The 26,484-nt window shown below is 43.8% G+C and overlaps 1 protein-coding gene across 1 annotated transcript; it reads right to left on the bottom strand.

Annotated features, from left to right (window-relative positions):
- Window positions 1-405: 405 nt before the first annotated feature.
- LOC111151422 (SET and MYND domain-containing protein 4-like) lies at window positions 406-25,111 on the bottom strand. Its single transcript, XM_022509414.1, has 8 exons — window positions 24,977-25,111; window positions 22,323-23,460; window positions 7,214-7,405; window positions 6,642-6,805; window positions 4,541-4,673; window positions 3,597-3,713; window positions 3,263-3,386; window positions 406-2,161 (listed from the first exon to the last, which is right to left on the bottom strand). The coding sequence occupies exons 1-8, from the start codon at window positions 25,109-25,111 to the stop codon at window positions 2,026-2,028; spliced, it is 2,139 nt and encodes a 712-aa protein (XP_022365122.1). The 3' UTR covers window positions 406-2,025.
- Window positions 25,112-26,484: the final 1,373 nt, after the last annotated feature.

Here is a 26,484-nt window from a genome sequence, read left to right as displayed (position 1 = left end):
GTATAATGCAGGGCCAGAGTCTCTGCTGTGGAAGTGTTTATGCAGTAGGGCCACTAATCTCCGAGGGGGCATCTCCTGCCCCCACAATCAGTGGGGTATGCTCTTAAATAAATCAAACCTTAGGGTATTTTTTTTTTATGATTTATTTATTTTATTTTAGAGAGAGACAGAGCACGAGTAGGAGGGGCAGAGGGAGAGACAGAATCTCAAGCAGACGTCAGGCTGAGCGTGAAGCCTGACTCGGGGCCTGATCTCACGACCCAGAGACCACGTCCTAAGCCGAAACCAAGAGTCGGCTGTTAAACCGACTGCACCACCCCAAATGCCCCCCAGAACTTTAGCTTTTATTTTTACTTATTTATTTTAAGCTTTCACTTATTCATTTGACAGAAAGAGCACAAGCAGAGGGAGCGGCAGGCAGAGGGAGAGGGTGAAGCAGGCTCCCCGGCAAGCAGGAAGCCAGACGCCGGGCTCGATCCTAACCCCGGGATCGTGACCTGAGCCGAAGGCAGACGCTCAACCGGCTAGTCACCCAGGCGCCCCAAAACTTTAGCTTTTCATGCAAACACAGCTATCCCCCTAGTCAAGCTAATGTCACCTGACAACACAAGCTAACACATGGGCAGATAGGAGAGGTAAGTTGTAACTTAAGGAAATGTTTCATAAAGCATTTAAGGAAAGCTCCCAAGTACACCTAAAATGGGAATGTGACATCTGAAAATTCTAAACACATTCATTTTAGGGGAGCATGCCTATTTTACAGACTACAACACGACCTTTTTTTAGGAACACGAAACACGACAAGTGTTTGGGACAGAATATAGAACTGTCCTCAGGACTAAATTTTCAAGAAGAAAAATTTATCTCCACGAAAAAAAAAAATCTCACTGGCCACTGCACCTTGCCACAGGGAATGAGTAGAAAGAAGAATTAAATGAGCTTCTGCCTGACCTTCATTCACATGTTTGAATGTAAGCTGTGTTCTAAACACTCAAGTTTCCTGAAAAGCCCCTGCCAGACATCTTGAGGCTATTCATTTCCTGACTGTAAGGCTGAGGCTAGCAGCGGGGACTTCCTGGGCAGACTGGGGGGGGTTGTCAAGCTCTCAAAGCACCGTGGACCTGATGTTCCTTTCCACTAACTCACTGGACCCACTTGGTCCCAGACCGTGACACAGCAACCTGGGTTCAAAACAGTGTGTCTCCCAGCCTTCTGGCCGGGACGGAAGTCTAGACTACTGCTCTACACATCCAGGCAGAAAAGAGCTATCACCTCTCCCTTCTGTTGCTCGAGTCTGAAACCATAAGCAGCAATGCCAGTGCTCTGGGGCACCTTCTGAAGACACCCCCAAGTGGCTCAGGACTCCTGCAGCTGGATTTCCCTTCCCAGCCTGAGGAGGTCCGGCAGAAGGGAGTCTCTTTTCAGGAGAAAGGAGGCCCCCATGTCATTATCATAAGCTTGATTGTATTAGTGTTTGGTCAGGAGGTCGGCCAAGGGTACAGAAGGAGAGGCAGATAATAAAGACTGGAAAACTGGTAGGAGACAAATTTAGAGTTGCCATCCCAGGAAGAGACTGCCTAACAATAAAGTGGCCCCATACTTCTTTCTCTACTCACAATTTACACCGTACTAGTTTTAACAAAGGATTCGAGAAAGCTAGCTACCACACACAAAATGGTGTCTCTGGAAGTAAGGAGCCTCAGTGATTTCTTGCTTAATAATTATTTTGCAATTACAACACAACTACTAAGAGCATAAGTGCCCACTGGAGTGGTACGTAACATTTCATTACTACTAGAAACCACAGGAATGTTCCAGGGAAACAGACGATCATCATTTAGTGAGGTGGAGTCTCGCCAAAAGCCCAGGCTAACATCCAGATGGCTGCAGATCAGCTAAAATCCCTTTAAAGGGCTTAGGCTCTCCAGACACTAGTTTTACATCTTTTCTGGAAACTGGGAGTTTTTACGGGAGGGTAGTTAACTATGTGAAGAAAACCTTGGGATCCTACACTGAAGACCCCAGTTAGATGGGTGGCGAGTCCAATAAGCAAGATTTCATCTTCTGTAGCTCCTGGATCTCGTCACTGCAAGGGCCATAGTGCACCAGCAGAACCTTTTCGGCCCTCTCAATTGTGTTCAGTGCTTCTGGGATCGCAAACCTGAACCGAAGGAGGTAAAAGGAGTGAATCCACTCATTCAGTCAAGCAAACATTAATCAAGGGCCTACCCCCACCCTGTGAAGTCGTCGAAGATCAGTTTGTCTTCAAGGATCTCATAATCTAGAAGGGTAGGGGAGAGACTTTCATAAGCACACTGCAAGGTAGAGTTTGAAAACAAAGTGATGAGATTTGAAAGCATGAAGATTCGAAGGTCCTGAGAAACAGGCAAATCTCAAAGGGTTCCATCAGGGATTCATCCCAGGGTTTACTCAGGAGTCTTCACCTTCAGGTAACCAAGCCCACCCCAGACCTGACTGCAGCCCTGTTCTCTTGACCCAATGGGAGACCTCTGCGTCTCAGGTGTCAGGCCCACAGATCATTTATGATCTTAGAATCGAGCTTCAAACATTGCCTCACCCTCAAGTGCACCAATGGCAGCTTTATCAAGGCTGGAAGGAAGTGCTGCATCTAGAAATAGGGCCTCCCCATGATCTCAGTGGCAAAAATGGATGACATCTGCATAGACTGTTCTTTCCTTTAAACCTTCAAAGCAGGGTTTCTCTGCCTTGACACTACTGATATTTTGGGCCGGATAACTGTTAGCTGTGGGGGGCTGTCCTGTGCATTGCAGGATGTTTAACAGCATCTCTGGCCTCCGCCCTTGATATGACAACCCAAAATGTCTCCAGACATTGCCAAATGTCCCCTGGGGGCAAAATTACTCCTGGTTGAAAACAACTGCTTTAAGAGGAACAGGATGGGGGAAGGAAAGGCCCCTGGAGTTGAAAGTGCTGAGAACGAGGGCGTGAGGGAGGCTTGAGGAAGCAGAAAGCTGAGGAGAGCCGTCGGGATGCAGGTGGTGGGGCCATATGGCAACTGCTCCTTAGGAATGTCCCTTCAGTGCTAAGAGCTTTCCCTGTATCTCTCAGGAGGAAATTCTAGAGCTTCCAGTTTATCAGCAAAACTGAAGGAAAGGAGTTTTCCTAAAGGGGAGATAGAGAAGTTTCCACTTGCTTAACAGCACCACAGGAGAAAAGGAACACTGAAGAGCCTAATGAGTGTGTGGCCCAGAGGGCATTAGGAAACCACAGAAAGACTTACCCATTGAAAAAGAGCTGGGCCAGTTTGAAGAGCTCGTGGCCCATTTCAACACTGGATGGCCCATGCTGAGCCTCAACCACTTGGAGACTCTTCTGCAGATGGGCAGCTGACTTCTGCCAGTCCCCTGCAGAGAAAAGAGAAATCTGGTTCCAGAAGAGAACCACAGTCAACTGTGGATGCACATTTTCAGGGTGAGGAAAGCTCAGTGGAAGGGGAGGACAGCTTCAGCTCAAAGACTGAGGGGTGACCAACCAGATGAGACTGGGCTCAGGACCAAACACATGAGGCACACATGGTCTTTGCAGCAGAAAATGAAGACAGACACGTGCCATACCTAAGGCAGCGTAGGCCTGGGCCAGGGCATCCTCCATTTCGCCTACCATGCTGTGTTCTGGTGACAGGAAGCTCTCGGCATCGTGTCGGCACCCCAACAACAGCTGAATGGCTTGCTCTATCAAAGCAAAGGAAGGTGGCCTCGTTACTACATAGACCCAGTCCTAGAAATGAGAACCCAGCTCTTAAGTTCCATACTGGCTGGGCCAAATGCGGAAACCCCACTTTGTCCCCTTGTTGTGACAGACCCACAGTGTTTGTTCCCAAAAAGCTGTTGTTCTCTCACAGTTTCTCTTTCAGCAGAATAGGTGTGAGGTGAGGCCTCCCCACACGGACCCTGGGTTTCCAACTTCAAGTGGCAAGATTCCACTTACGATCATCATATCTCTCGACTTAGATATCTAAGTTTAAGGTCAACTTTCACAAAGTCGGGTAAATAAATTTCTAGGATGTAAAGTTCTAAGGCAGAGTTTGCAAGGATAATGTGGAGTTCCACAAGCCTCTCTGAAAACAGCAGGATGCTTCTATCTGGGTGCAAGCTCCACAGCTCCCTAGAAGAGAGGAGGCTCTGAGGAGAGCAGAGCAATCTCTCTAGGAAATTAGGCCATTAGGCCCTGGAATTAAAATAAATGGCACCGAACTTCTGGAACTGCACAAAGATCACGGATGTCAGAGATAACCCTTTAGTCATCATGGGGTACTTGAACTTAGGTCTCTGCTGCCCAAGAGAACAACAGCTTAAATCATCTGGCCCTTTTCAAGGACACAGCACAAACTCAGGCGGTTCGGGCTCTGTCCCACTGGCTTGCGCAGCCATCTTGTGGCTGGCACAGGGATAATGACATGTAATTGTTCAGTCATCACTGCAGATCCTCAAGTCCAAAGTGATCCCAGAATAAATACAAAGGGAGGGGCTGGAGGACCAAAGCAGGGAGCAAGTCTCACCTAGTTGACTGTTTCCGAGAAGCTTCCGGGCCGCCCCAACCTGCCGCTGAAGGTCCTGTACCCGGGAGATGAGGTGATCCCTGCTGACCGATTCCATACAGGACGTGCTGCCACAGCTCAGAACGTCACCTCCCTGTGAAAGCCAGTTTTGTCTTTATTCCTGTACCCCCGTCGGTTAGCAACACTGCATGTGTTTTACATTAGAGGGTCACTCTGCCGCTTTCAACCCTATGGGGCAAAGAGATGCCCTAATAATACACCACGACCAAAGCCTGACTCAGTTGGGTTTGACGCAGCAACTCTAATGAAAGGCGCAGGTGATCCCTCCCTGAGATTTAATTTTTGCAACCAAAATTAAACTGGCACAGGTTAGAGTTTCCTTCCGTCTCTATACCCCTCTCCTGGGTCTGTTTGGGTCCAGAACTTTGGATGACAGACAGATTTCCAGTGATTATGAAGAAGCCATCAGAGTACAGAGTCGTTGAATCACTCTGTTATGCACCTGAAATTAATGCGACATCGTGTGCCAATGATACTTCCATTAAAAAAAAAAAAACAAAAGCCAGGGGCACCTGGGTGGCTAATTCAGTTAAGCATCCAACTCTTTGGTGCCCTGCATTGGGCTCCATGCTCCGTGCAGAGTCTGCTGGGCATTCTCCCTCCCTTTCCCTCTGCCCCTCCCACTAGTGCGCTCTTTCTCTCTCTCTCTCTCTCTCTAAAATAAATAAATAGGGGCGCCCGGGTGGCTCAGTCAGTTAAGCGCCCGCTTTTGGACCAGGTCATGACCCCAGGGTCCTGGGATCAATTCCTGCATCAAGCTTCTTGCTCAGCAGGGTGGCGGTTTCTCCCTCTGCCTGCCTCTCCTTCTGCCTGCCACTCACCCTGCTTGTGTGTGTGCACTCGCTCTCTGTCTGACAAATAAGTAAAATCTTAAAAAAATATATATTAAAAAAAAAAAAGAAAGAAAAAGCAAGTCATAGGAAAACCAAAAGGAAGAGATGCCAGGAGAGGCCTCCCCACATCTGACCTTAGGTTTGTAACTTCCGCTTTACAACATGACCAGCTCTACATTACACTTACGGCTCCCCAAAGAACACCATCTCCTCGGCAGAGGAGAAAATCTTTGAGGTGGACTTTGGCTATTTTTTATTTATTCATTTATTTATTTTTAAATTTGGGGCAGAGGGGCAAAGGGAGAGGGAGAAAGAGAATCTGAAGCAGGTTCCATGCCCAGCATGGAGCCCCACGTTGGGGCTCGATCGCAGGACCCTGAGATCTCGACCTGGGCTGAAATAAAGAGTTGGACGCTCAACCAGCCACACCACCGAGGTGCCCCATTTGCTGTTTTTTAAATGCCAGTGTCTAGACCTTCATTTGGCAATGGCAACGTGATTTCTCCTGAGGATCCTTTCCCACCCTCCCATAGCCAGTGCCTGGTGGCTGGGGAGGGTGGCCATGTGGCTTGCATCTGACCCATTCCTCTGGGCCAAACGGCTGGAGGAAAACGATGGGAGTCTGATTTGCCACCAGCCATGGGTATCAGGTAAATGAAATGCCATAAAATTTTTGCCCAGACTGCTGTTAGAGGAGCACACATCTAGCCTTCCAAGCCAGAGGCTGTGAGGCTGGATATCTTGCCACCACCAGAGGAAGTCTGTTTGGGCTAATCAAGAAAGCAGAGTTGAGGGAGGCAGAGAGAAATTGGGTCTTGGTGGCATTATCTGAGCCCCTGGATCTCTGATTATCCCGTGTGTGTGTTCCCCAATAAGAGAAGAAACTGGAAAAAAAAAAAAAAAAAAAAAGTCGTTAGCCGAAATATCCTCGTCCTGGGACCTTTCAGTGATGTACTTGGGCAAATAACTTCTCAGGTCTTCCCCAACCCCAGACTGGCTCAGGGGGGATTTTCTGTTATCTGCAAGACACAGGGGCCTAGATCCAGCCTCTCCTGTGGTTCTGGGGAAAGGTAACCAATGTGCGGGCAAGATGGGGAAGGGGAAGACACTGTGGCTCTCAGCCTCTCCTGAAGATGTACGGCCTCCGGGCTGGATGACGGACCAGCTCCAGCAAATGTGGAGAGGGGGAAGGGAGGAGAGAGCTTCACCTGCAGGAGCGCTCCGCAGTGGCCACAACAGAATGCCTCCCACCGGGGCCCGATGGTGGCTCTGTGCTTCTCCTTCTGACACACCGGGCAGCTGCAGTCAAAGAAGTACTGAGCCCTCAGCTTCTGCTGCCTGTCGGTGACGGCCATCCTGCTGTGGTGAGGCCCTGCGGAGAGATCACACTTGGCCGATGTTGAAGGCAAGGGAGAGTCGAGTGCTACTTACAAAAACTTCAGCTCAGCAGGGGCCATTCTCCGTCTTGCGATGAATACCTTTACTCGAACATTCGTGGCACTAGATAGAGAAATAAGCTTCCAAGTTGCAAGGGAAAAAAACCCCTAAAGCTATTCTTAGCCCGTTTTTTGGAAGAGGAAGTTTATGGGATTAAGCAGGGAGATACATGAGAGCTTAGACACAACAGGGCCAAGGAAGGAGGCCAGAAGGCCCCCTCCCCCCGCTTTTTTCTTGGCCTCAGTGTGTACTGCCTTCACCTGTCCGGGGGTTTGCTCGTTCTCATTCGCCCTGTCCTTTCCTGCCAGAGAAGTGTGGCCCGTGATGAGGAGGGAGGGCTCACCATAGCAGTGCAGGATCTCTTGCCCTTTTGCAATCTTCTCTGATGCCCGGACGGTGGCGACGGTGCTAATGAAGGACATGCTGGTGTTGGGGCTGCAGGAATGGTTCAGGAGGCTGACAACAGGGAAGATGCCTGTTGCAAGGCGGACCTGCCTGCTGTTGGTGACGTTGTTCTCTTCAGATCCTGAAAGTGCTACAGGAAAAAGGAAAAATGTGTTAGGACATTAGTCTTGGCCTCGCCGTCCATCCCTCAGAAGATGAGCTGGGCCACTGAGCCTGAAGCCCATCTGAGTCAGAGCTCCGGAGCCGGATCCAGTAGACATCAGATGGAACATGACTCACAGCAAACCCTCGTCCCCGGGAAGCAAAGCAAATGAACACATGAAAAGTCCACCAGAATCCTGGAACCTAACCACTGTGTCTCAATTCCAGAAAAAATCCAAAGATTAGAATGCATTAAATAATAATAATAAAAAAGGAACTGTCAGTTGGGAGCCTTCTAGATAGACAGTTTCATAATGTTCACCAGGACACAGAAATCAGAGTACCTGCTGAGGTTATTTCCCAAAGGCTTCTGTAGTTGAAGCTGCTTTTGTTTAACTGGTCTTTGGTTAGTTAATAGAATAAGTAACCTAATTGTTTTCCCAAACTAAGTAGGTTTATAATATATTTATAAAATTCGTATTTCTTAAGCTTACCTGGTTCCTTGAGCCGTCTGTCCCAACTTTGTGGGAAATCAGTCAGCAGCAGTTGTCACTGAAAAAAACCTCACTGGGGACCCCTGGGGGACTCAGTTGGTTAAGTGTCTGTCTTGGGCTCAGGTCATGATCCCAGGGTCCTGGGATTGAGCCCCGCATCGGTCTCCCTGCTCAGCGAGGAGCCTGCTTCTCCCTCACCCTCTGCCCCTCCCCAAGTGTTCATACTCTGTCTCTCTCTCTCTCTCTCTCTCTCTCTCAAAAATAAATAAATAAAATCTTTGGGGAAAAAACCAAAAAAGCCCTAAAACCTCTGTGGAAGGGCCCTACTCAAGAGAGTCTCATGTCCCAAACAATCTCTTCTTAGAAACACAATTAAACAGCAATTTAACGACATGAATGAAAATTGGGAAGGACGGAAAAGGCCTTCAAGCAGAGAGGCTATTTCTGCACCAAAGCTCCCACACTTAGATTTACAGATGAGGAGGTCTGTATCCTCTCATGCAGTCCTATTTGCTCTTATTTTAGCCATAGCTTTAAATGGCTTGGTTATTCAGTTCCTCAGCCCAGAGTAGTCAAGAAACAGAACTAATAAGAGGCAGATTTTCTGACAATGGCAAAAGAGACAGGATGACAGACAGGTGAGGGAGGCAGAAAACTTACATAAGAATAACAGCCTCAGGGCAAACAAAAAACACTAGTACCACTCAAGCTTTACGCTGTGACACTTTCTTAACCAGAGGTTCCTAGACTGATGGCCTATCGAGTTTTGTAATAGCCATACCTACCCATCTCAGGGAGACGGATGCACAAGATAGATAACCTTGGGCATCCAGAAAGGCTAAAGTTGTGTTCGGTAGCCTTGGTGGAAGCACAAGGAAACTGTATTTTCTTTCTTTTTAAAGACTTATTTTTTTATTTATTTGACAGAGCACGAGTAGGCAGAGAGGCAGGCAGAGAGAGAGGAGGAAGCAGGCTCCCTGCTGAGCAGAGAGCCTGATGCAGGGCTCCATCCAGAGCTCGATCCCAGGACCCTGGGATCATGACCTGAGCCGAAGGCAGAGGCTTTAACACTGAGCCAACCTGGTGCCCCAAGGAAACTGTATTTTCAACAGAACTGGTTGAAATCTGAATGATTCTCATACTTCAGAGGGAAGCTTTCAGTTTTCTGCATAACTGAAAAGCCATCAGCTAATTGTCCCATCACCGTGTATGCCAGGAATTTCAACACACCAATCACCGAAGAACTGAAGCAGTCGAGGGACAAATGCAATGAATAAAGAAAATATCATGAACCACCATGTGGAAATGTTCTAGAAAGGAAAACACTAAATACAGGAATCATGATGTCTCTCTGCAGATCGTTCTATTATCTGTTGCTATGGAGGACGAGAACAGAACAAGTCAATAAAATTCACAGGGAATCCAAATGACTCAATTGGAGTCAACAGTCCCACAAATTGTATTGAAATCTCTCATCAGAGCTGCTCTTAAGTATTCGGCAGATTTTAGTTTACCCCCCCGCCCAATGCCTACCTTCTGGTGTATGTGCTAATGAGCAGTGAAAATGCTTAAAGGTAGGCAGCAGGAAGGAGCAGTACAGGGCACGAACAGTTTGTAGTCTGAATAATCAGCCTCTGCATAATTAAAAGTTGACTTGCATTCCCAACTACTGATAACTGGCAAGCTGTATTGGAACAGTTGCTAAAATTTTCCCAGAAAAAAAATGATCACAATACAGTGAGTAATGTCAGCTTCGTGAATTATTTATAGATGATTCTCTAACATAAGTAGGCCCAAGAACTCAGTGGGGTGAATATTTATGTCAGAGTTGAGTCTCTAATTATTTCTAAAAATTAAGTATTGACTTAAAAAATTATCCAATATTTTGCATTAGTCATCTGTTAGCAGAGATAATGGAAAGTGAGAATATATATGTACCTTATCAACCAAATTTAATATGTGACATTTTGTGTATAAAACAAAAACAAAAACAGGGAGTGATTCTTTATTTTACTAAAAGGGTACCTTGATAATATCCCTTAGTGCATTTAAAATGGATTCAAGGGGCACCTGGGGGTCCCAGTCAGTTAAGTGTCTGACTCTAGATTTCGGCTCAGGTCATGATCTCAGGGTTATGAGATCAGGCCTTGTGTTGGGCTCCACTCTCAGCGGAGTCTGCTCTCTCTCTCCCTCTGCCTCTCCCCTCATGTGCTCCCTCTCTCCCTCTCTCTCCAATATATACATAAATCTTTAAAAAAAAAAAAATGGATGGGCATCTGGGTGGCTCAGTTGGTTAAGCAACTGTCTTCAGCTCAGGTCACGATCCTGGAGTCCCAGGATCGAGTCCCGCATCAGGCACCTTGCTCTCCCTCTGCCGCCTCCCCTCTCATGCTCTCTCTTACTCACTCTCTCTCTCTCTGCCAAATAAATAAATAAAATCTTTAAAAAAATAGCTCATTAACTCTTAAAAAAATGGGATTCAAGTACAGAAAAAAAGATCCATTCACAATACTTCCAGAATATACCTATCCTCATAGATATTTTGTAACACAAGAAATTTGTGTGTATGTCACACAAATAATCAACCACACAAACTGAACGTAGATTCCTTGGCTGCTGAAGAGTGAAAGCAAAGGCCAGTGAATTAATCTGAACCTACATGGAACCTCATTAAGCCTTGTAATGAAGCCAGATATATCACAAATCTGCCATTCCCTCTGAGATAGAACCATACGGACCAAGGTCTACAATATCATCAATGGCTAGTTCTGTGCCTTAAGATTCATACCAAAGAAAGGTTTCTGAGGAACTTTGATTAAATAGTATTTATGCAAAGATAATAACATACACTTTCATAGGTTTCGGTCAAAGTCTATCCTAGTTAATGCCTGAATCCTTCTGTGCTGCTAATGAAAGACCTGCTAATGAGATTCCATAAGAACACTAATGGGGAAGTGCTGGAACTCCAAAGAAATAATAAGAAGGGATATATCAAGATTAGAAATATGAGCCGACTAAAACAAAATTAGATAGGATTCAAAACAAAGTGAACATTGCTGGTAGGAGTGTAACTGGTGTAACCTTCCTGGAGGGCAATTTTGCAGTATTTATCAAGTGCCTTAAAAAAGTTCTTATGGGGGCACCTGGGTGGCTCAGTGGGTTAAAGCCTCTGCCTTTGGCTCTGGTCATGATCCCAGAGTCCTTGGATCAAGCCCCACATCGGGCTCTCTGTTCGGCAGGGAGCCTGCTTCCTCTCCTCTCTCTCTCTGCCTGCCTCTCTGCCTACTTGTGATCTCTATCTGACAAATAAATAAATAAAATCTTAAAAAAAAAAAGTTCTTATGGGGGCGCCTGGGTAGCTCAGTTGTTAAGCATCTGCCTTCGGCTCAGGTCATGATCCCGGAGTCCTGGGATCGAGCACCACATCAGGCTCCCTGCTCAGCAGGAAGCCTGCTTCTCCCTCTCCCACACTCCCTGCTTGTGTTCCCTCTCTCTCTGTCAAATAATAAATAAAATCATAAAAAAAAAAAGTTCTTATAAGGGGTCCTGGGTGGCTCAGTCAGTTGGGCTTCCAAGTCTAAATTTCAGCTCAGGTCACGATCCTGGTGTCATGGGATCAATCCCCACCTCGGCCCCACTTGAATCTGCTTGAGTTTCTCTCTCCCTCTGCCCCTCTCCCAGCTCATGCACTCCTGAACACACGCTCTCTTTCTCTCTCAAATAAATAAATCTTTAAAAAAATTAAAAATGTTCACATTAAAAAAAGTTCCTATTGTTTTAATTACTTTTAGTATTTAGAAAACTAGTTAAAATTACAAAAGGAGTACATGGTAGTCAGAAAAAAATTACAAAGTAAAAATTATAAAGAAAATAAGTCCTCTGTGAGCCTATCAGCCACGTACAGTAGTTTGGGGCATTTTTTTCTAGGCCTCTGTCCAGTCTTATATATGAAATTCCCATGTGATACACAGAGCAATTTATAAGTTACTTCTTTTCACTTAACACATTATGGCCATTTCTTTATATTCTAACCTAAAATGCATATTATAGTTAAAAAAAAAAAAAAGAAGGCAACACAGCAACTCTGCCAATGTGATAGGGAAAAATGGTATCTTGTTTTAAGTACAGGAGGGGCTAAACATGACCGTATTTACTACTGCTTTGATAAAAGGCTTGCTTATGTACCTTTTTAACAGCCTTTTAAAGACATAATTTATCTACCATAAAATTCACTTATTTTAAGTGTACTAATTCATGATTTTCTTCAGGAAATTCATATAAGCTGTGCAACAATTACCACAATCTAGTTTTAGATTTTCACCACTATTGTATATGTTTAAAGACTGACTTTAAGAGCTGCATAGTTCCTAGAAATGTTCTGTCATTTTGCTATTTTCATTTTAGTTTATGGGCTTTTTCTCCCCTGGGGTTGGTTTGCTTTTAAAGTAACAACTATTTCGGGAGCCTGCATGGCTTAGCTGGTTAAAAGTCCGACTCTTGATTTTGTCTCAGGTCATGATCTCCTGGTGTGAGATTGAGCCCTCAGTATTGGGGAGTCGGCTTGTCATTCTTTCTTTCTGCCCTTCCCCCCACTCGCATGTGCACCCCTGCTCTCTACGGTGAATAAATAAATCTTTAAAAACAAACAAAAACAACTATTTCATGTGTTTACAGTGCTCTGTGCCAGCAACTTTGCCCAGAGTTTAGCTACACATGTTTTCTGCTGGTCTTTCCCGGGATTATTCATATTATTGCATTCATCTAGCATATGGTCTTTTTTTTTTTTTTTAAGATTTTATTTATGTATTTGTTAGAGTGAGAGAGAGAGAGCACAAGCAGGCAGAGTGGCAGGTAGAGGCAGAGGGAGAAGCAGGCTCCCTGTGGAGCAAGGAGCCCAATGCGGGACTCGATCCCAAGACACTGGGATCATGACCTGAGCCAAAGGCAGCCGCTTAACCAACTGAGCCACCCAGGCGTCCCGCATATGGTCTTTAAAAAATATATATTTTATTTATTTATTTGACAGAGAGAGACACTGCAAGAGAGGGAAGACAAGCAGGGGGAGCTGGAGTGGGAGAAGTGGGGGGGGGCTTAGGGGGAGAAGGTGAAGCAGATTCCCCAGACTCCCTGTAAGCAGGGAGCCCAATGAGGGGCTTGATCCCAGGACCCTGAGATCATGACCTGAGCGGAAGGCAGATGCTTAACAACTGAGCCACCCAGGTGCCGCAGCATATGGTCTTTTACCCTCAAGAAGGCTAGACTTAAAAAAACAAAGAAGGCTAACCTAGGCTTGTTCATATGGTTACACACCATCATTCCAAGAAAATGACATGGAAGCTACAAGGCCTCTTAAAGCCTAGACTCCAAAGTCACACAAGGTCACTTCTACTGCATTCCAAGGGTCAAAGTAAGTTACAGGGCTGGCCCAGATTCAATGGCAGAGAAAACAGACTCTACTTCTTGATTGGAGAAAAAGCAGTATGAAGTTGCAAAAGGGCAAATATACAGGGGTGGGTGAAATTGTTGGGGTTATCTTTGCAAACAATCTTCCCCAGAGGCCCGGAGGTTCATCCAGTCCTCTCATTATCCATAGGAGGATACTGAGTGAAATTTCTCTGACATCAGCAGTAGCAACAGCTTTCTAGATACATCTCCTGAGGCAAGGGAAACAAAAGCAAAAATAAACTACTGGGACTACATCAAAATACAGCTTTTGCACAGCAAAGTAAATAACCAACAAAACTACAAGGCAACCTTCTAAACAGGAGGAGGTATCTGCAAATGACAGATCTGATAAAGGTTAGTATCCAAACTATATAGAGAACTGATACAACTCAACATCCAAAAAACAAATAATCCATTTAAAAATGGGCAGAAGACAAGAACAGACATTTCTCCAAAGAAGACATCCAGATGGCCAACAGACACATGAAAAGGTGCTCAACATCACTCATCAGCAGGGAGATGCAAATCAAAACCTCATACCTGTCAGAGTGGCTACAATAAAAAACTCAAGGAACAATAACGATGGCGAGAATGAGGAGAAAAAGAAACCCTTGTGCACTGTTGGTGGGAATGCAAACTGGTGCAGCCACTGTGGAAGACAGCTGGGAGTTTCCCCAAAAAGTTACAAACAGAACTATCCTATGACCCAGTAATCGCACTGCTGGGTATTGACCCAAGGAATATGAAAATTGGGAGGGATATATGCACCTTTATGTTCTTTGTAGCATTATTTACAATAGTTAAACTATGGGAACAGCCCAAGTGTTCACTGACAGATGAATGGATAAAGAAGATGTGGTCTATATACAATGTAGTATTACTCAGCCATAAAAAAAAGAATGAAATCTTGCTGTTCTAACAACATAGATGGAGCTAGAGAGTATAATGGTAAGCAAAATAAGCCAGTCATAGATAAATACCATGTGATTTCACTCATATGTGGAAACTGAGAAACAGAACAAGGGGCGCCTGGGTGTTCCAGTTGGTTAAGTGTCTGCCTTTGGCTCAGGACATGATCCCAGCGTCCTGGGATTGAACCCTGCTCTGGGCTCCTTGCTCAGAGAGGAGCCTGCTTCTCCCTCTGCCCCTCTCCCCACTTGTGCTCTCTCTCAAATAAAGAATAAAAAATTAAAAAAAAAAAAAAGAAACAAATGAGCAAGGAAAAAAAGAGAAAGAGACAAGCCAGGAAACAGACTCTTAAAGATGGAGAATAAACTGATGGTGACCAGAGGGGAGGTGGGTGTGGGGATGGATAGCTCAGTTGGTTAAGCGACTGCCTTTGGCTCAGGTCATGATCCTGGAGTCCCGGGGTCAAGTCCCACATCGGGTTCCCTGCTCAGTGGGGAGTCCGCTTCTCCCTCTGACCTTACTCCCTGTCATGCACACACTCTCTCTCTCTCAAATATCTCAAATATTTATCAAATAAATAAATAAATAAAATCTTTAAAATAACATTGTCAACTACACTGATATTAAAAAAAAAAAAGTATACTAAGTGAGGCACACAGAAAGGTTAAGCAATCTGAGTTCATATGGAGAGTTAGCGGTTACAATCAGTGGAGTGGAAACCCAGGCCTGTTGCCTCCCAGTCCCATATTTTCATTCCTTCAGGGATCTCTTCCACCCACATTCTCTGTCTTCTTTGGTGATTATAGCGCTCTTGATATTTGGTCTTTAGGTTAAATCTAGCTATCTTTAATTACTTAAATTGGATATTCTATGCTTTAAAAAGCTTCTCTCACCCTAAGACCATGTAAGTATTCACTTATCTTTTCCTAGATATTTGATGGTTTAATGTTTCCCTGTTTAACTTTTTAACGATTTGGAGAATTTAACACTTTTAGGGGACTATCATATCAGTACCATCCTGTCTTTCATTACTGTAGCTTAATGCTGATATGAAATCTGATGGTACCAACCCCCTTCAGTACTCTTCTATTTATTACTATTATTATTATTATTATTATTATTGGAGCGCCTGGGAGTCTCGGTTAAGCCACCGACTCTTGAGTTTTGGCTCAGGTCCTGATCTCAGGGTCCTGAGATAGGGCCCTGCCTCCAGCTTCAGCTCTAGGCACAAGTCTGCTTGAGATGCTCTCTCTCCCTTTCTCTCCGCCCACCCCCTAACGCTCACCCTCTCTCACTAAATAAAATCTTTAAAAAATATATATTATTTTTGTTGAACAGGTTACAGAAGAGATGCAGTTAAAAAGACCGGAGCGAACATCATCAGGCTCCTCTGATTCTTCTTTCTTTGCCTCCATCGCCTTCTCACTGGGGGCAGCAGTGGTGCTAGGATCCCCCTGACGCTAGGATGGCTCCACCAGTGCCTTCATTGCTAATGGGACTCTTGGTCTTGACGTTAGCCAAGGCCTTTGTAAACAAGCAGGGCGGGAAGGGTTGGACATTTACACCAGGGACTCTCTAGGAGGACACGGATGGTAGCCTTGGTGAGCGCCACCTGGTCCTGTGGGACGAGCTTGGGGAGGGAGGGTGTGGGCTTCCGAGTTCAAGGATTCAGTACTCTTACAAAATGGCTATTCTCACCACTTATTCAAGATGAACTTTAGCATCAGTGTCCAATTCCATGAAAAATCCAATTGTGATTTCATGTGGAACTGCATTGCACTGGCTGGGGGAATGAAGGGGAACTGCCATTTTTAGTTTTCAGTGTTTCCATCTCAGAATATGGTCTGTCTCTTATGCGAACCTGTGTATCCCTCCAAGTTAACATATGTTTGCATTTCTGGATGAAACCCTTCTTGGTCATCTCTTGGCATTCCTTCAATGAACTGCTGGATGTGATACGGCAGTGATTTTCTCAGGATTCCTACAGTGATATTCACAAGTGAGACTAATCTATAGTTCTTATCCTTGGCTTTGCAAAATGAATGGGAAAGGACTCCAGGTTCCCCCATGCCCCGGAACACTTTATATTGTATAAAAATGATCTGTTCTTTGAAAGATATTTTTTGTTTTATTAAAAAATGTGACTACGGATGCCTGGATGGCTCAGAAGGTTAAGCATTTGCCTTCAGCTGCGGTTGTGATCTCAGGGTCCTCGGATCAAGCCCCGTGCCAGACTCCCAGCTCAGCACGGAGTCTGCTTCTCCCTCTCCTTCTGCCTCTCCTGCTTGTGCTCTCTCTCTCTCCTAAATGAATACTTAAAATATATTTTTTAAAAATGTGGCTAAATATGGTCCTTAGAAGTTTTAAAGAACTTACATGGAAAAGAGTGGGTCTGGCCTCTTTTTATGGATATATATATATATATATATATATATATATATATATATATATATATCTAAGATTTTATTTATTTGTCAGAGAGAGACAGAGAGAGCACAAGCAGGGGGAGCCACAGAAGGAGAGGGAGAAGCAGACTCCCTGCTGAGCAGGGAGCCTAATGAGGGGCTCGATCCCAGGACCCTGAGATCATGACCTGAGCAGAAGGTAGACACTTAACTGACTGAGCCACCCAGGCGTTCCTGGAGATATTTTGATAATCTTTAATTTCTCCCACAATCACTGGATATTTGAAGTGTTCTCTTCCTGAGAAAATGTAGGAAATTTATGTTTTCTACAAGTTTTCTACTTAATGTTTTCAAATTTAAGAGTCTAAAATGATATTAAATAATTGCTTAAAATTTAAATATTAATTTATATTATTGGCTATACTCCTTCATTGCTCCTAATTTTGTGGGCTTTTTTCCTTTTTACTAAATAGATAATTAGATTTGCCAAATCTCTGTCTCTGTCAGGAGTCTACATACTGTAACCTGTTGGCCAAATCATGCGGGCTGCCTGTTTTTGTAGAGTGTAGTCTAAGAACTGCTTTTACATTTTTAAGTGGTTGAAAAAAAAAATGAAAAGAACAATGCTCACTATGTGAATTCTAAGAAATCAAATTTCAGAGTCCATCATGAAGTGTGCCTGGAACCTGGCCATACAGTCATTTTCTGCATTGTCAATGGCGACTTTGGTGCTGCAATGGCAGAGGTGAGTCAGAGACGCCATGGCCTTCAAAGCCTAAAATATTTACTGTCTGGATCTTTACAGAAAAAGTTTACTGAACCCTGTGATGAGGAGAACAAAGACAAAAGAAAAGTAAGTAAAATTAAATTTCCTTACAACTTGTAGCCCATTGACAAATACTTGAGACAGGCAGAGTACGACGATCCTCAAGGAGCTCCCAACTGCCTTAACGTTAAAGCTTTCCTAGAGGCAAAAAGCAACCTTAGCTTGACAACAGCCAGACTTCCAGGATTCTCTCTCACCCTCTGCCTCTGCCTGCACCCCCCCATCCCATGCATGTGTGCATGAGCTCGCACTCTCAATAAATGAAAACTTATTTCAAGATTTTATTTATTTATTTGACAGACACAGCCACAGAAGGAACACAGCAGGGGGAGGAGCAGGCAGAGGGAGAAGCAGGCTTCCTGCTGAGCAGGGAGACCAATAAGGGGCTTGATCCCAGGACTCTGGGATCATGACCTGAGCCAAAGGCAGATGCTTAACCAACTGAGCCACCCAGGCATCCCTGAAATCTTAATTTTTTAAAAAATTTTTTATTTATTTATTTGAGAGAGTGAGAAAGAGCACATGAGCAGGGGCAGAGGGAGAGGAAGAGGGAGAAGCAGGCTCCCCCTGATGTGGAACTCCTTCTCAGGACTCAGGGATCACGACCTGAGCCAACGGCATACGCTTAACTGGCTGAGCCACCCAGATACTCCTAAATGACATCTTTAAAATAAATAAATAACTGAATAAAAATATATACATGGGAGAAAAGGATGACTAAAAGCAAAAATACCAAAATCTTAACAGTAATCAATTCTGAAGGTAGAAGTATGGGTGACTGCTACCTTCTTCTTTGAAGAAGAACTCACTACAGTTTTAAAATTAAAAACACTGATTCACACAGTAACATTATTCTAGTAAATTTTTAAAATGGATTGGGCGCACCCGGGTGGCCCGGTCAGTTGAGTGTCCAACTCTTGGTTTCAGCTCAGGTCGTGATCTCGGGGTTATGAGATCAAGCCCCTCGTTGGGCTCAGAGGTCTGCTTGAGGTTCTCCTCTCCCTCTCCTTCTGCCCCTCCTGCTGTTCTCTCTCCTGCTCATGACACATACTCTCTCTAAAAGTAAATAAAGAAATCTTTAAAATGGATTGTATGCCTTTCCCATTATTCTAGTTTTCCTTAACACGTGAAAATCCTTTTGGAAACTTCCTTATCTCTACCCACCCAACTTAAAAGTATATAATCAATCACTACTCACAACCCCAGTGCAGCTCTTTCTGCCCATGGGTCCTATTCCATGCTTTAATAAAAGCACCTTTTGCACTGAAAATATCTCAGGAGTTCTTTTTGGCCATTTGCTCCTGACCCACAACACATCACCGTGGTCTAACGCACACAAGTTTTGATAGATGTATGTACTGAATGCCATAGTATATTACTTATCGTGGCTTCAAGATCCTTATTTTTGATATATTTGGTCAAAATCAGAGTGGTATATTAAAGTTTCTCACAACTATGGTGTTTTTGCTAGTTTTTCCTGGTATACTTAATAATTTTTGCTTTGTAGTCACAATCTCTATGTTTCTGAGAGCTAAGATTGATGTATTTCAGCGTGGAAAGTGTCCTACAAAAAAATGAAATTCCTTCTTTTTATTAGGTACCTTGGGTACCTAATCTTAATATTTCATATTAATTCCAATATCCTGATTTGCTTGTGATTCCCAACATGTCTTACCCAAACATTCTATGTTGCTTTTGTAAACAGAGTATAGCTGGATAAAAAAATTTTGTTTTTAACCAATTCTGAAAGATTCATTTCACTTTATCATCTTGTTGCTCAGTGAACTGGTTTTTATTTAAAAATTTTTTATTTTAAAGATTTTATTTATTTATTTGACAGAGAGATAGCACAGGCAGGGGGAGTGGCAGGCAGAGGGAGGGGGAGAAGCAGGCTCCCTGCTGAGTAGGGAGCCCGACATGGAGCTCGATCCCAGGACCCTGGGATCATGACCTGGGTGGAAGGCAGACAATTAACTGATGGAGTGATCCAGGTGCCCCTCAGTGAACTGGTTTTTATGTTTTTTTAAAATTCAATTTATTTTATTAAAAGATTTTATTTATTTTGACAGAGAGAGATCACAAGGAGGCAGTGAGGCAGGCAGAGAGAGAGGGGGAAGCAGGCTCCCTGCTGAGCAGAGAGTCCGATGCAGGGCTAAATCCCAGGACCCTGAGATCATGACCTGAGCCAAAGGCAGAGGCTTAACCCACTGAGCCACCCAGGCGCCCCTGAATCAATGTTTTTAATTTTAAAACTGTAGTAAAAGTTCAAAGAAGAAGGTAGCAGTAACCCATACTTCTACCTTCAGAATTGATTATGGTTAAGATTTTGGTATTTTTGCTTTTAGTCTTTTTTTTTTCCTCCTATGTATATGTTTTTATTTAGTTATTTAATTTTTTTTAAGAGTACACTTATCTATTTTTTTAAAAAAGATTTTATTTATTTGGCAGAGAGAGAGAGTCTTGGCAGAGAGCACAAGCAGGGGGAGCAGCAGGCAGAGGGAGAGGGAGAAGCAGGCTCCTGGTGTGGCTGGGCAGATGCTCAATGACTGAGCCACCCAGGTACCCCCAGTTATTTATTTTAAAGATTTCACTTACTTATTTATTTTGAGAACGAGCCAGAGAGAGAGCATGCACACTAGTGGGGCAGGGAGGGCAGAGGTGGGGGGAGAGAGAGAGACTTTCAATCAGACTTGTGCTGAGCAGGGAGTTCAACCTGGGGGTCGATCTCACAACCCTGAGATCATTACCTGAGCCGGTATAGAGTTAGATGCTTAACTGACTGAGTCACCCAGGTGTCCCTCTTTATATATATTTTTAAAATATAAGGAATAAATTGTACATAAAATATAGAGCCTGACAGGTAAAGCCAAAGTCTCCAATCCTCTTTCCATCACTCCAGGTAGCCCGTATCATGCTATGAATCTATTTCCCTCATCCTTATTAGCCACAGAACATACAGGTATTCCTGCCTATACATACATTTACTATCCAAAAGTTTATTCTCAACAATTTGGGAAAAATTTTACCCGAAACTTGCTATGCAAATAAAAACCTGACTATAATGATATGTCATGCACACAGAGCAAAAACATTTAGGCTAAGATTCTTTGACAGTTACGGACAGGCCACTGGAGGAAAGCAGATGGAAGTCTCCTTTGGTGTCCATGGCTTGGCCCTTCTGCCACAGGGATTCAGCCTGCTATTGTTTAGCCTGCTATTGTTTACCTGGACAGTAGTTTCTATAGTTTTCAGAGCTCCTGGCATTTGTATCTTTTTTGTATGTTCTATTAAGTACTTTAGAGGCAAGACACAATAATCAGGAGTCGGTAATTTTCTGCCACTATAATCTGGAAGCCCCATATACTGGTTTTTTTTTTTTTTATATTCACAAAAACAAAAATATATGAAAAAGAAATTTTTTTAAATGCCAGTGAATGTACCCAAGGGAAAACATAATTCCGGAAAAACACCCAACAGATGTAGTTTAGAAGGTAGCAATGGCTCAGAGAAGCCAATGGAAGCAGAGGAGAGAATGGAGACTGGCTTGCAATGGGATTTCCTAGCATTATAGGATGAAGCCAGGGCTATTCTGGGGGTGTTCCATGTGCTTCAGGATGGGGAAGACAGTCTTCCTCCAAAACACTTCTTGTGAAACGCCTACACACCCTATAACTTGGCAGCTGCATTAAAATTAAAGATAAAAACATACATATAAAAGGTTGATGAAATTCTAGATTACCTAATGTGAGAAGATCAAAAGAGCTAAGCATGCATAGCTTCCTAAAGCCACATTTACATCAGTCTGTCTATAAATCTTAGGTTTAGGTAATATCCAATTTTTCCCCTCAGTAGAGTTAATTAGAAATTTGAGAAAGGTATAATGACCTAATTGAACTGAAAGACATTATCTGCTAAAATGGAGATCCCACAATAGAAGTACCAGAAACACTGTTTCTTTTCTATAGTATCTGTTGTTGGTACAGTGTCACTCATGATGCTGGCCACATTCAACCTCTCCATCTAGCTTAAATAGCCTTGTCTGTAGGACCTGGTTTAGGCAAGCAGGTCTAGGCTGGTCTGTGTCTAGAGACGGGCCCTAGATTGTTGGCCCCTGGCCAAAGGACAGCCCAAACAGGCTGGCCAACCGTTCAATACTGTGTGAAAAGCTATGCTTGGCCAGATTACTCTCTTGGAAATTTAAAACAGAAGGACAGAAGAAATCTGTCAGCTGGAAAGAGAAGAGACAGAGTAGCTGAGTCACATGAATAAGATTTTGATACCTTAACTCAACGGCAGACACTTCTTTTTTTAAGATTAAAAAAAATTTTATTTATTCATTTATTTGAGAGAGAGAGTGAGAGAAGCAGACTGTCCGCTGAGCAGAGAGCCCTATGTAGGGCTCAGTCCCAGGACCCTGGGATCATGACCTGAGCTGAACAGATGGTTAACGTACTGAGCCACTCAGGCGCCCCATGGACCTCTCTTCTTTCTGCAGTCTTATGATTTTAGTTCTCCGTCACAATAAAAATCCCTCCGTAACAGGGTTTTTAATTTTCAAGTGTATTTGTAAACAAACACCTCATCATCACAACTCAGTAAAGTTAGGTGGGATTAAACTACCTGTTGCTGAGACGAGACAACCGAGGCAGAGTGGGCTCAAAGAGTTCGGGTCACACAGCTTCTCAATGGGGCAATCATGGCAACACAGGACAGTTAGCCGTGTTTTCCCATTAGACCACCACTACTGTTTTCGTTCACAGTTCTTTCCTCCCAGACGTGAGCAACATCAAGAACAACAGAGTAAGGCAAACAAAGCTCCCCTCTTACCTGTCTGCTGAATGGTAGTTATGGCCTGAGCATTGCACTGTAGCTGTAACATGTGCTTCAACATGGCCACTCCCCAGGTACTCAACTCGGAACACAAGATAGGAGGCGCTGCGGCGTCTGGCTTCGAGGAGCTGGCTGCTTCCAGCTGCCTGCAGAGCGCCGACACACTGAGGGCACAGAGGAATTTGTATTCTGGGCTATGGTGCTCAGTATGGGGCAAGAGGTGGAAGACAGCATTGTAGTTATTTTCGTATTTGCCGTTGACATCACAGCCTGGAACTGGGGTCTGAACTATGTTGCCATTCTCCTCACTCTCCCCTCCCAGGTCAGAACGGAGTGTGTGTACTGGAGTCTCGCTGTCAGGTGAGCACATGTCCTTGTTACTAATCTCACCGCTAAGCTTCCTTATGACTTTGCTGGCACCCTCGAATCTAGCTAAAAGAGTCGCCCTTAGCGCGACGTGGCAGAAGATACCCAGTGTGAGCAGCAGCCCCCCGAGAGGACACTCTCTGTTATGGTAGAGACCCCAGGCCTGCTGCATACATTCGTGGCTGCAGTACTTGGCATAGCTGCAACCATCACAGGGAACCATGGCCAGAGTGTGCGTCAAACATCGGTGACAGTAGAGGTCCCCATTGGTGATTCTGGTATCCCACTTGCTTGCTAGGCCTTGATGTAGTGGGGGCCTTTCTCCCGGGTTAAGGACACTCACGAAAGCATCCTCCTTCACCAAGAGCTCTCCAGGGAGAATATCTTCTGTGGCAATCAGATAGCGGCCTCGTAAAGGGTCCATGCACAGGCTGACAGAGGACGAGGCACAAGGAATCTGTTCATTCACCTCCCTTAGGTCCATATCCTCAAAGATTTTTGTTAGAGTTGTTGGGAAGGTTGCTGTGAGCCTCTCCCTTTCTTGTACTTTCATTTTCAGACGACACAGGTTTCGCTGCAGAATTTGAAACTGGGCAGCTGCTACGGTTGGTTTGGCAGCAAAGTTACTTTCAAGATCCCTGATGGTCTGGCCTGCCTCCTGTAGTCTCCCCAGGGTCACCAGACACTCGACCTTTCGCAATGTCACCTTGGGTTGCAAACTTTCTGGATACCCATGCATCTGTGCCCTCGTGATATCTTTAAGACACATCTGAAAATAGAAAGGAAATCCCCCATGAACCCCTTGGACCTGACTCTTCAATGTCTACTGAAAATCTTAACAAAAATCTACAGGAAAGTTAAAGATGATTAAAAATGGAGCGACTCTAACTACATGCTTGCTTATTTCTTTAGATCATATTCTGCTGTGTGATCTTTTAAGAAATTAAGTCATACTTGCCAAGGATATTGAATTTGTCTTATTAAATATTCCTGTTTTGAGAGCGAAAGAAAGTCTTACAGACAGAAGAACTGTAGTGATTAAAGGAGTAGGCTTAGAAGCCAGACAGATCTGCAATCCACTCCTGATTGTTTCTTACTAGCTATATGACCTTGTGCAAGCAACTTAATTTCTCAATATCTTAGTGTTCTCATCTGAAAAACACAGATACCTCACAGGGTTGTTTTAAGGATGAAATAAGGTAATATACCTAAAGTGCTGAAAAGAGCGCATGTGTTCAATATATGGTAACTGCTGCTACAAGAAGGGAAATAAAAATAACCAATGTAGAGAGGTTATAAAGGGTTACATAGTTCACAAGTTCTTCCAATTATTGTCCTCAATTGCCTAGGACTTTCCTGCTTAGGGCCTAGAGTTAAATTCTTGCTCGCCTCTTTTATTTTATTTCATTTTGGAGAGAGAGACAGAGAGAGAGATGGCAAGAGTGGCAGAGAGGGGCAAAGGGAGAGGGAGAGAGAGAATCTTAAGCAGGCTCGACGCCCCAGCACGGAGCCTGATGTGGAGCTCGATCTTAGGATCCTGAGATCATGACCTGAGCTGAAATCAAGAGTCAAGACACACTCAACTGACTGAGCCACCCAGGCGCCCCACTTGCTTGTCTCTTTCAGTTCAAAGGGCAGTAAGTGTCAACTTGTGATTATTCAACTAGTTCTTAACTCCAGGGCATATTTTAAAAATTTCTGGGGCATTCCAAAATGGATGTTACCGAAATGACATTTGAGAGCTTGGCTTTAGCCGCCAATTGGGGAATGAGAAAAAAGCCACTCCTATCAAGCCCACTCCCTCAGAGGCATACACAGGCATTGCGGCGTAACTTCTAGTTGCCCATTCAAAATGTGTATGGAGGGTGAACCATATTACCTCAGGGATAACCCTGAACATGCTTCACTTATTAAGAAACAAATAAGTAAATAGTTTGCAAACCCTTGGAACCTGAAGTATTATTAGCAACACATCTCACAGCTCATCTTGACACTGAGAACTGCTGACCCACTGGATATATATAGTCCCTGGCCCCGTGCCATGTGCCAGGACTCCTGTCAACCAATACCACCCCACATGATCACCTGTGATAGGTAAAACGAATCAGGAGAAAGAAAAAATGCATCAGAACAAATTTGGGAGGATACCAATTTTCTTCCAACTTGACCAGTTCACAGCAGGGGCCAGTTTTAGTGCTCTAAGGTAGGAGCAGAGCTGAAGGCCTAGTCTTCTAGTGAACCTCCTACCAATCGTTTCCAATCACACCAGGCACCCCGATACTCACTTCATACTCATCCATGTAGAAGAGGGCTGCAGAGCGATTGGCATAACACAGTGAAATGTCCGCAGTGTGAGGCCTCGCATGGGATATTCCCTGCAAAACAATGAACCAGTTAAAGACATCAAAGGAAACTAGCATTTTTAAAAATAATTTCTATACCCAACGTGGAGCCAGAACTCATAACCCCAAGATCAAGAGTCATATGCTCCACCTACTGAGCCAGCCAGGCACACCAAAAACTAGCATCTTTAAAGTGTTTCTTGGGGGGATACCTGGGTGGTTTAGTCAGTTAAGTGTCTGTCTTCAAGTCAGGTCATGATCCCAGGGTCCTGGGATCAAGCCCCGTGTCCTGCTCAGTGGGGAGTCTGCTTCTCCTCTCCCTCTGCTGCTTCCCTGTTTGTGTTTGCACACACACTCTCTCTCTCTGACAAACAAATAAATAAAATCTTCAAAAAAAAAAATAAACTTTTTTTTTCAGATAATAAGGGCTATACTATGAAAGATGATAGGAAATTGGTAAAGTTAGTGGATCTCTTTGTGCTTTGGCTTCATTTTTAACTACCTTAGAGCTAAGCCGTGAAGATCAAATGAGGAAATAAATATTCAAAGCACTTTGAAGACAGCAGCATCAGACAGAGCTTCAGCCACAAACAATACTGAAGGTAAATGAAAATGGAGGAAAATATTGCAAGCACAATCCTGCACATAACAAAGGGTGAGTGGCACAAATAGAAATTCACAGAAGAAGAAACACTAATGATACTTATTTCTTAGAAAACAGTTAATTCATTTGTGGATCACAAAATATATGAAAACGAAAGCACACAATGTTTCATTTTTTTTCTACCACCAAACTGGCAAGGATTAATAATTATCATAAAGGCAGCATCTCAAACCACTGAAGAAAAGATAGAGATTACTCAGTAAAATTATTGTGACCACAAGGTAGCCACTGAAGACAAAGCTGGCTCTCTATGATAAACCTTTCATTAGGATAAATTCTAAATGGATCAAAATCTTAATGTAAAAAATGAAACTCGCGGAGCACTATTAGAAACTATGGGAATAACCTAAAGCGATATTGAAGTGAGGAATCCCTTTCTAACTATGATACAAAACCCAGAAGTTTTATAAGAGGTTAATAAATTTGACTATATAAAACATTTCTTTACAGCAAAAACCAATAAAAGCAATCTCAAAAGGCAAACATGGAACTGGAAAAAATATCTGCAACTCCTATCACAGGCAAAGGGCTCATTTCTTTACTTTATAATTAGTTCCTACAGATCCGTAAGATGATGACCAATAATTCAATAGGAAAATATGCAAATAATAGGAACAGAGAGTTCTAATGGGAAATATAAATGGCTCGTAAACATATGAAAAAATCCTCAACTTCATTCCTAATCAGCAAAATGCAAATTAAAACTCTACTGGATTTTGAAATGATTATGCTAAGGGAAATAAGCCAGAAACACAAGAACCAGTATTGTATGATTTCACTTGCATGA

The sequence above is a fragment of the Enhydra lutris genome, unplaced genomic scaffold, assembly GCF_002288905.1.
Source record: "Enhydra lutris kenyoni isolate GAN:26980312 unplaced genomic scaffold, ASM228890v2 scaffoldscaffold26, whole genome shotgun sequence".
In the NCBI taxonomy this organism is placed as follows: Eukaryota; Metazoa; Chordata; class Mammalia; order Carnivora; family Mustelidae; genus Enhydra; species Enhydra lutris.
The sequence above is the reverse complement of the archived record's forward strand: the minus strand, read 5'-3'. Positions and strand labels throughout refer to the sequence as shown.

Bases quoted from the DNA above. Each gene is read 5' to 3' on its own strand.
- LOC111151422 (XM_022509414.1), bottom strand. From the start codon at position 25,111: ATGCTAGTTTCCTTTGATGTCTTTAACTGGTTCATTGTTTTGCAGGGA. The intron at 4,674-6,641 runs GTGAAGCTCTCT...TGGCTTTCACAG, and splicing joins ACTGCGGAGCGCTCCTGCAG to GGAGGTGACGTTCTGAGCTG. The intron at 3,714-4,540 runs GTGAGACTTGCT...TTGCTTTGATAG, and splicing joins TCTCGGAAACAGTCAACTAG to AGCAAGCCATTCAGCTGTTG.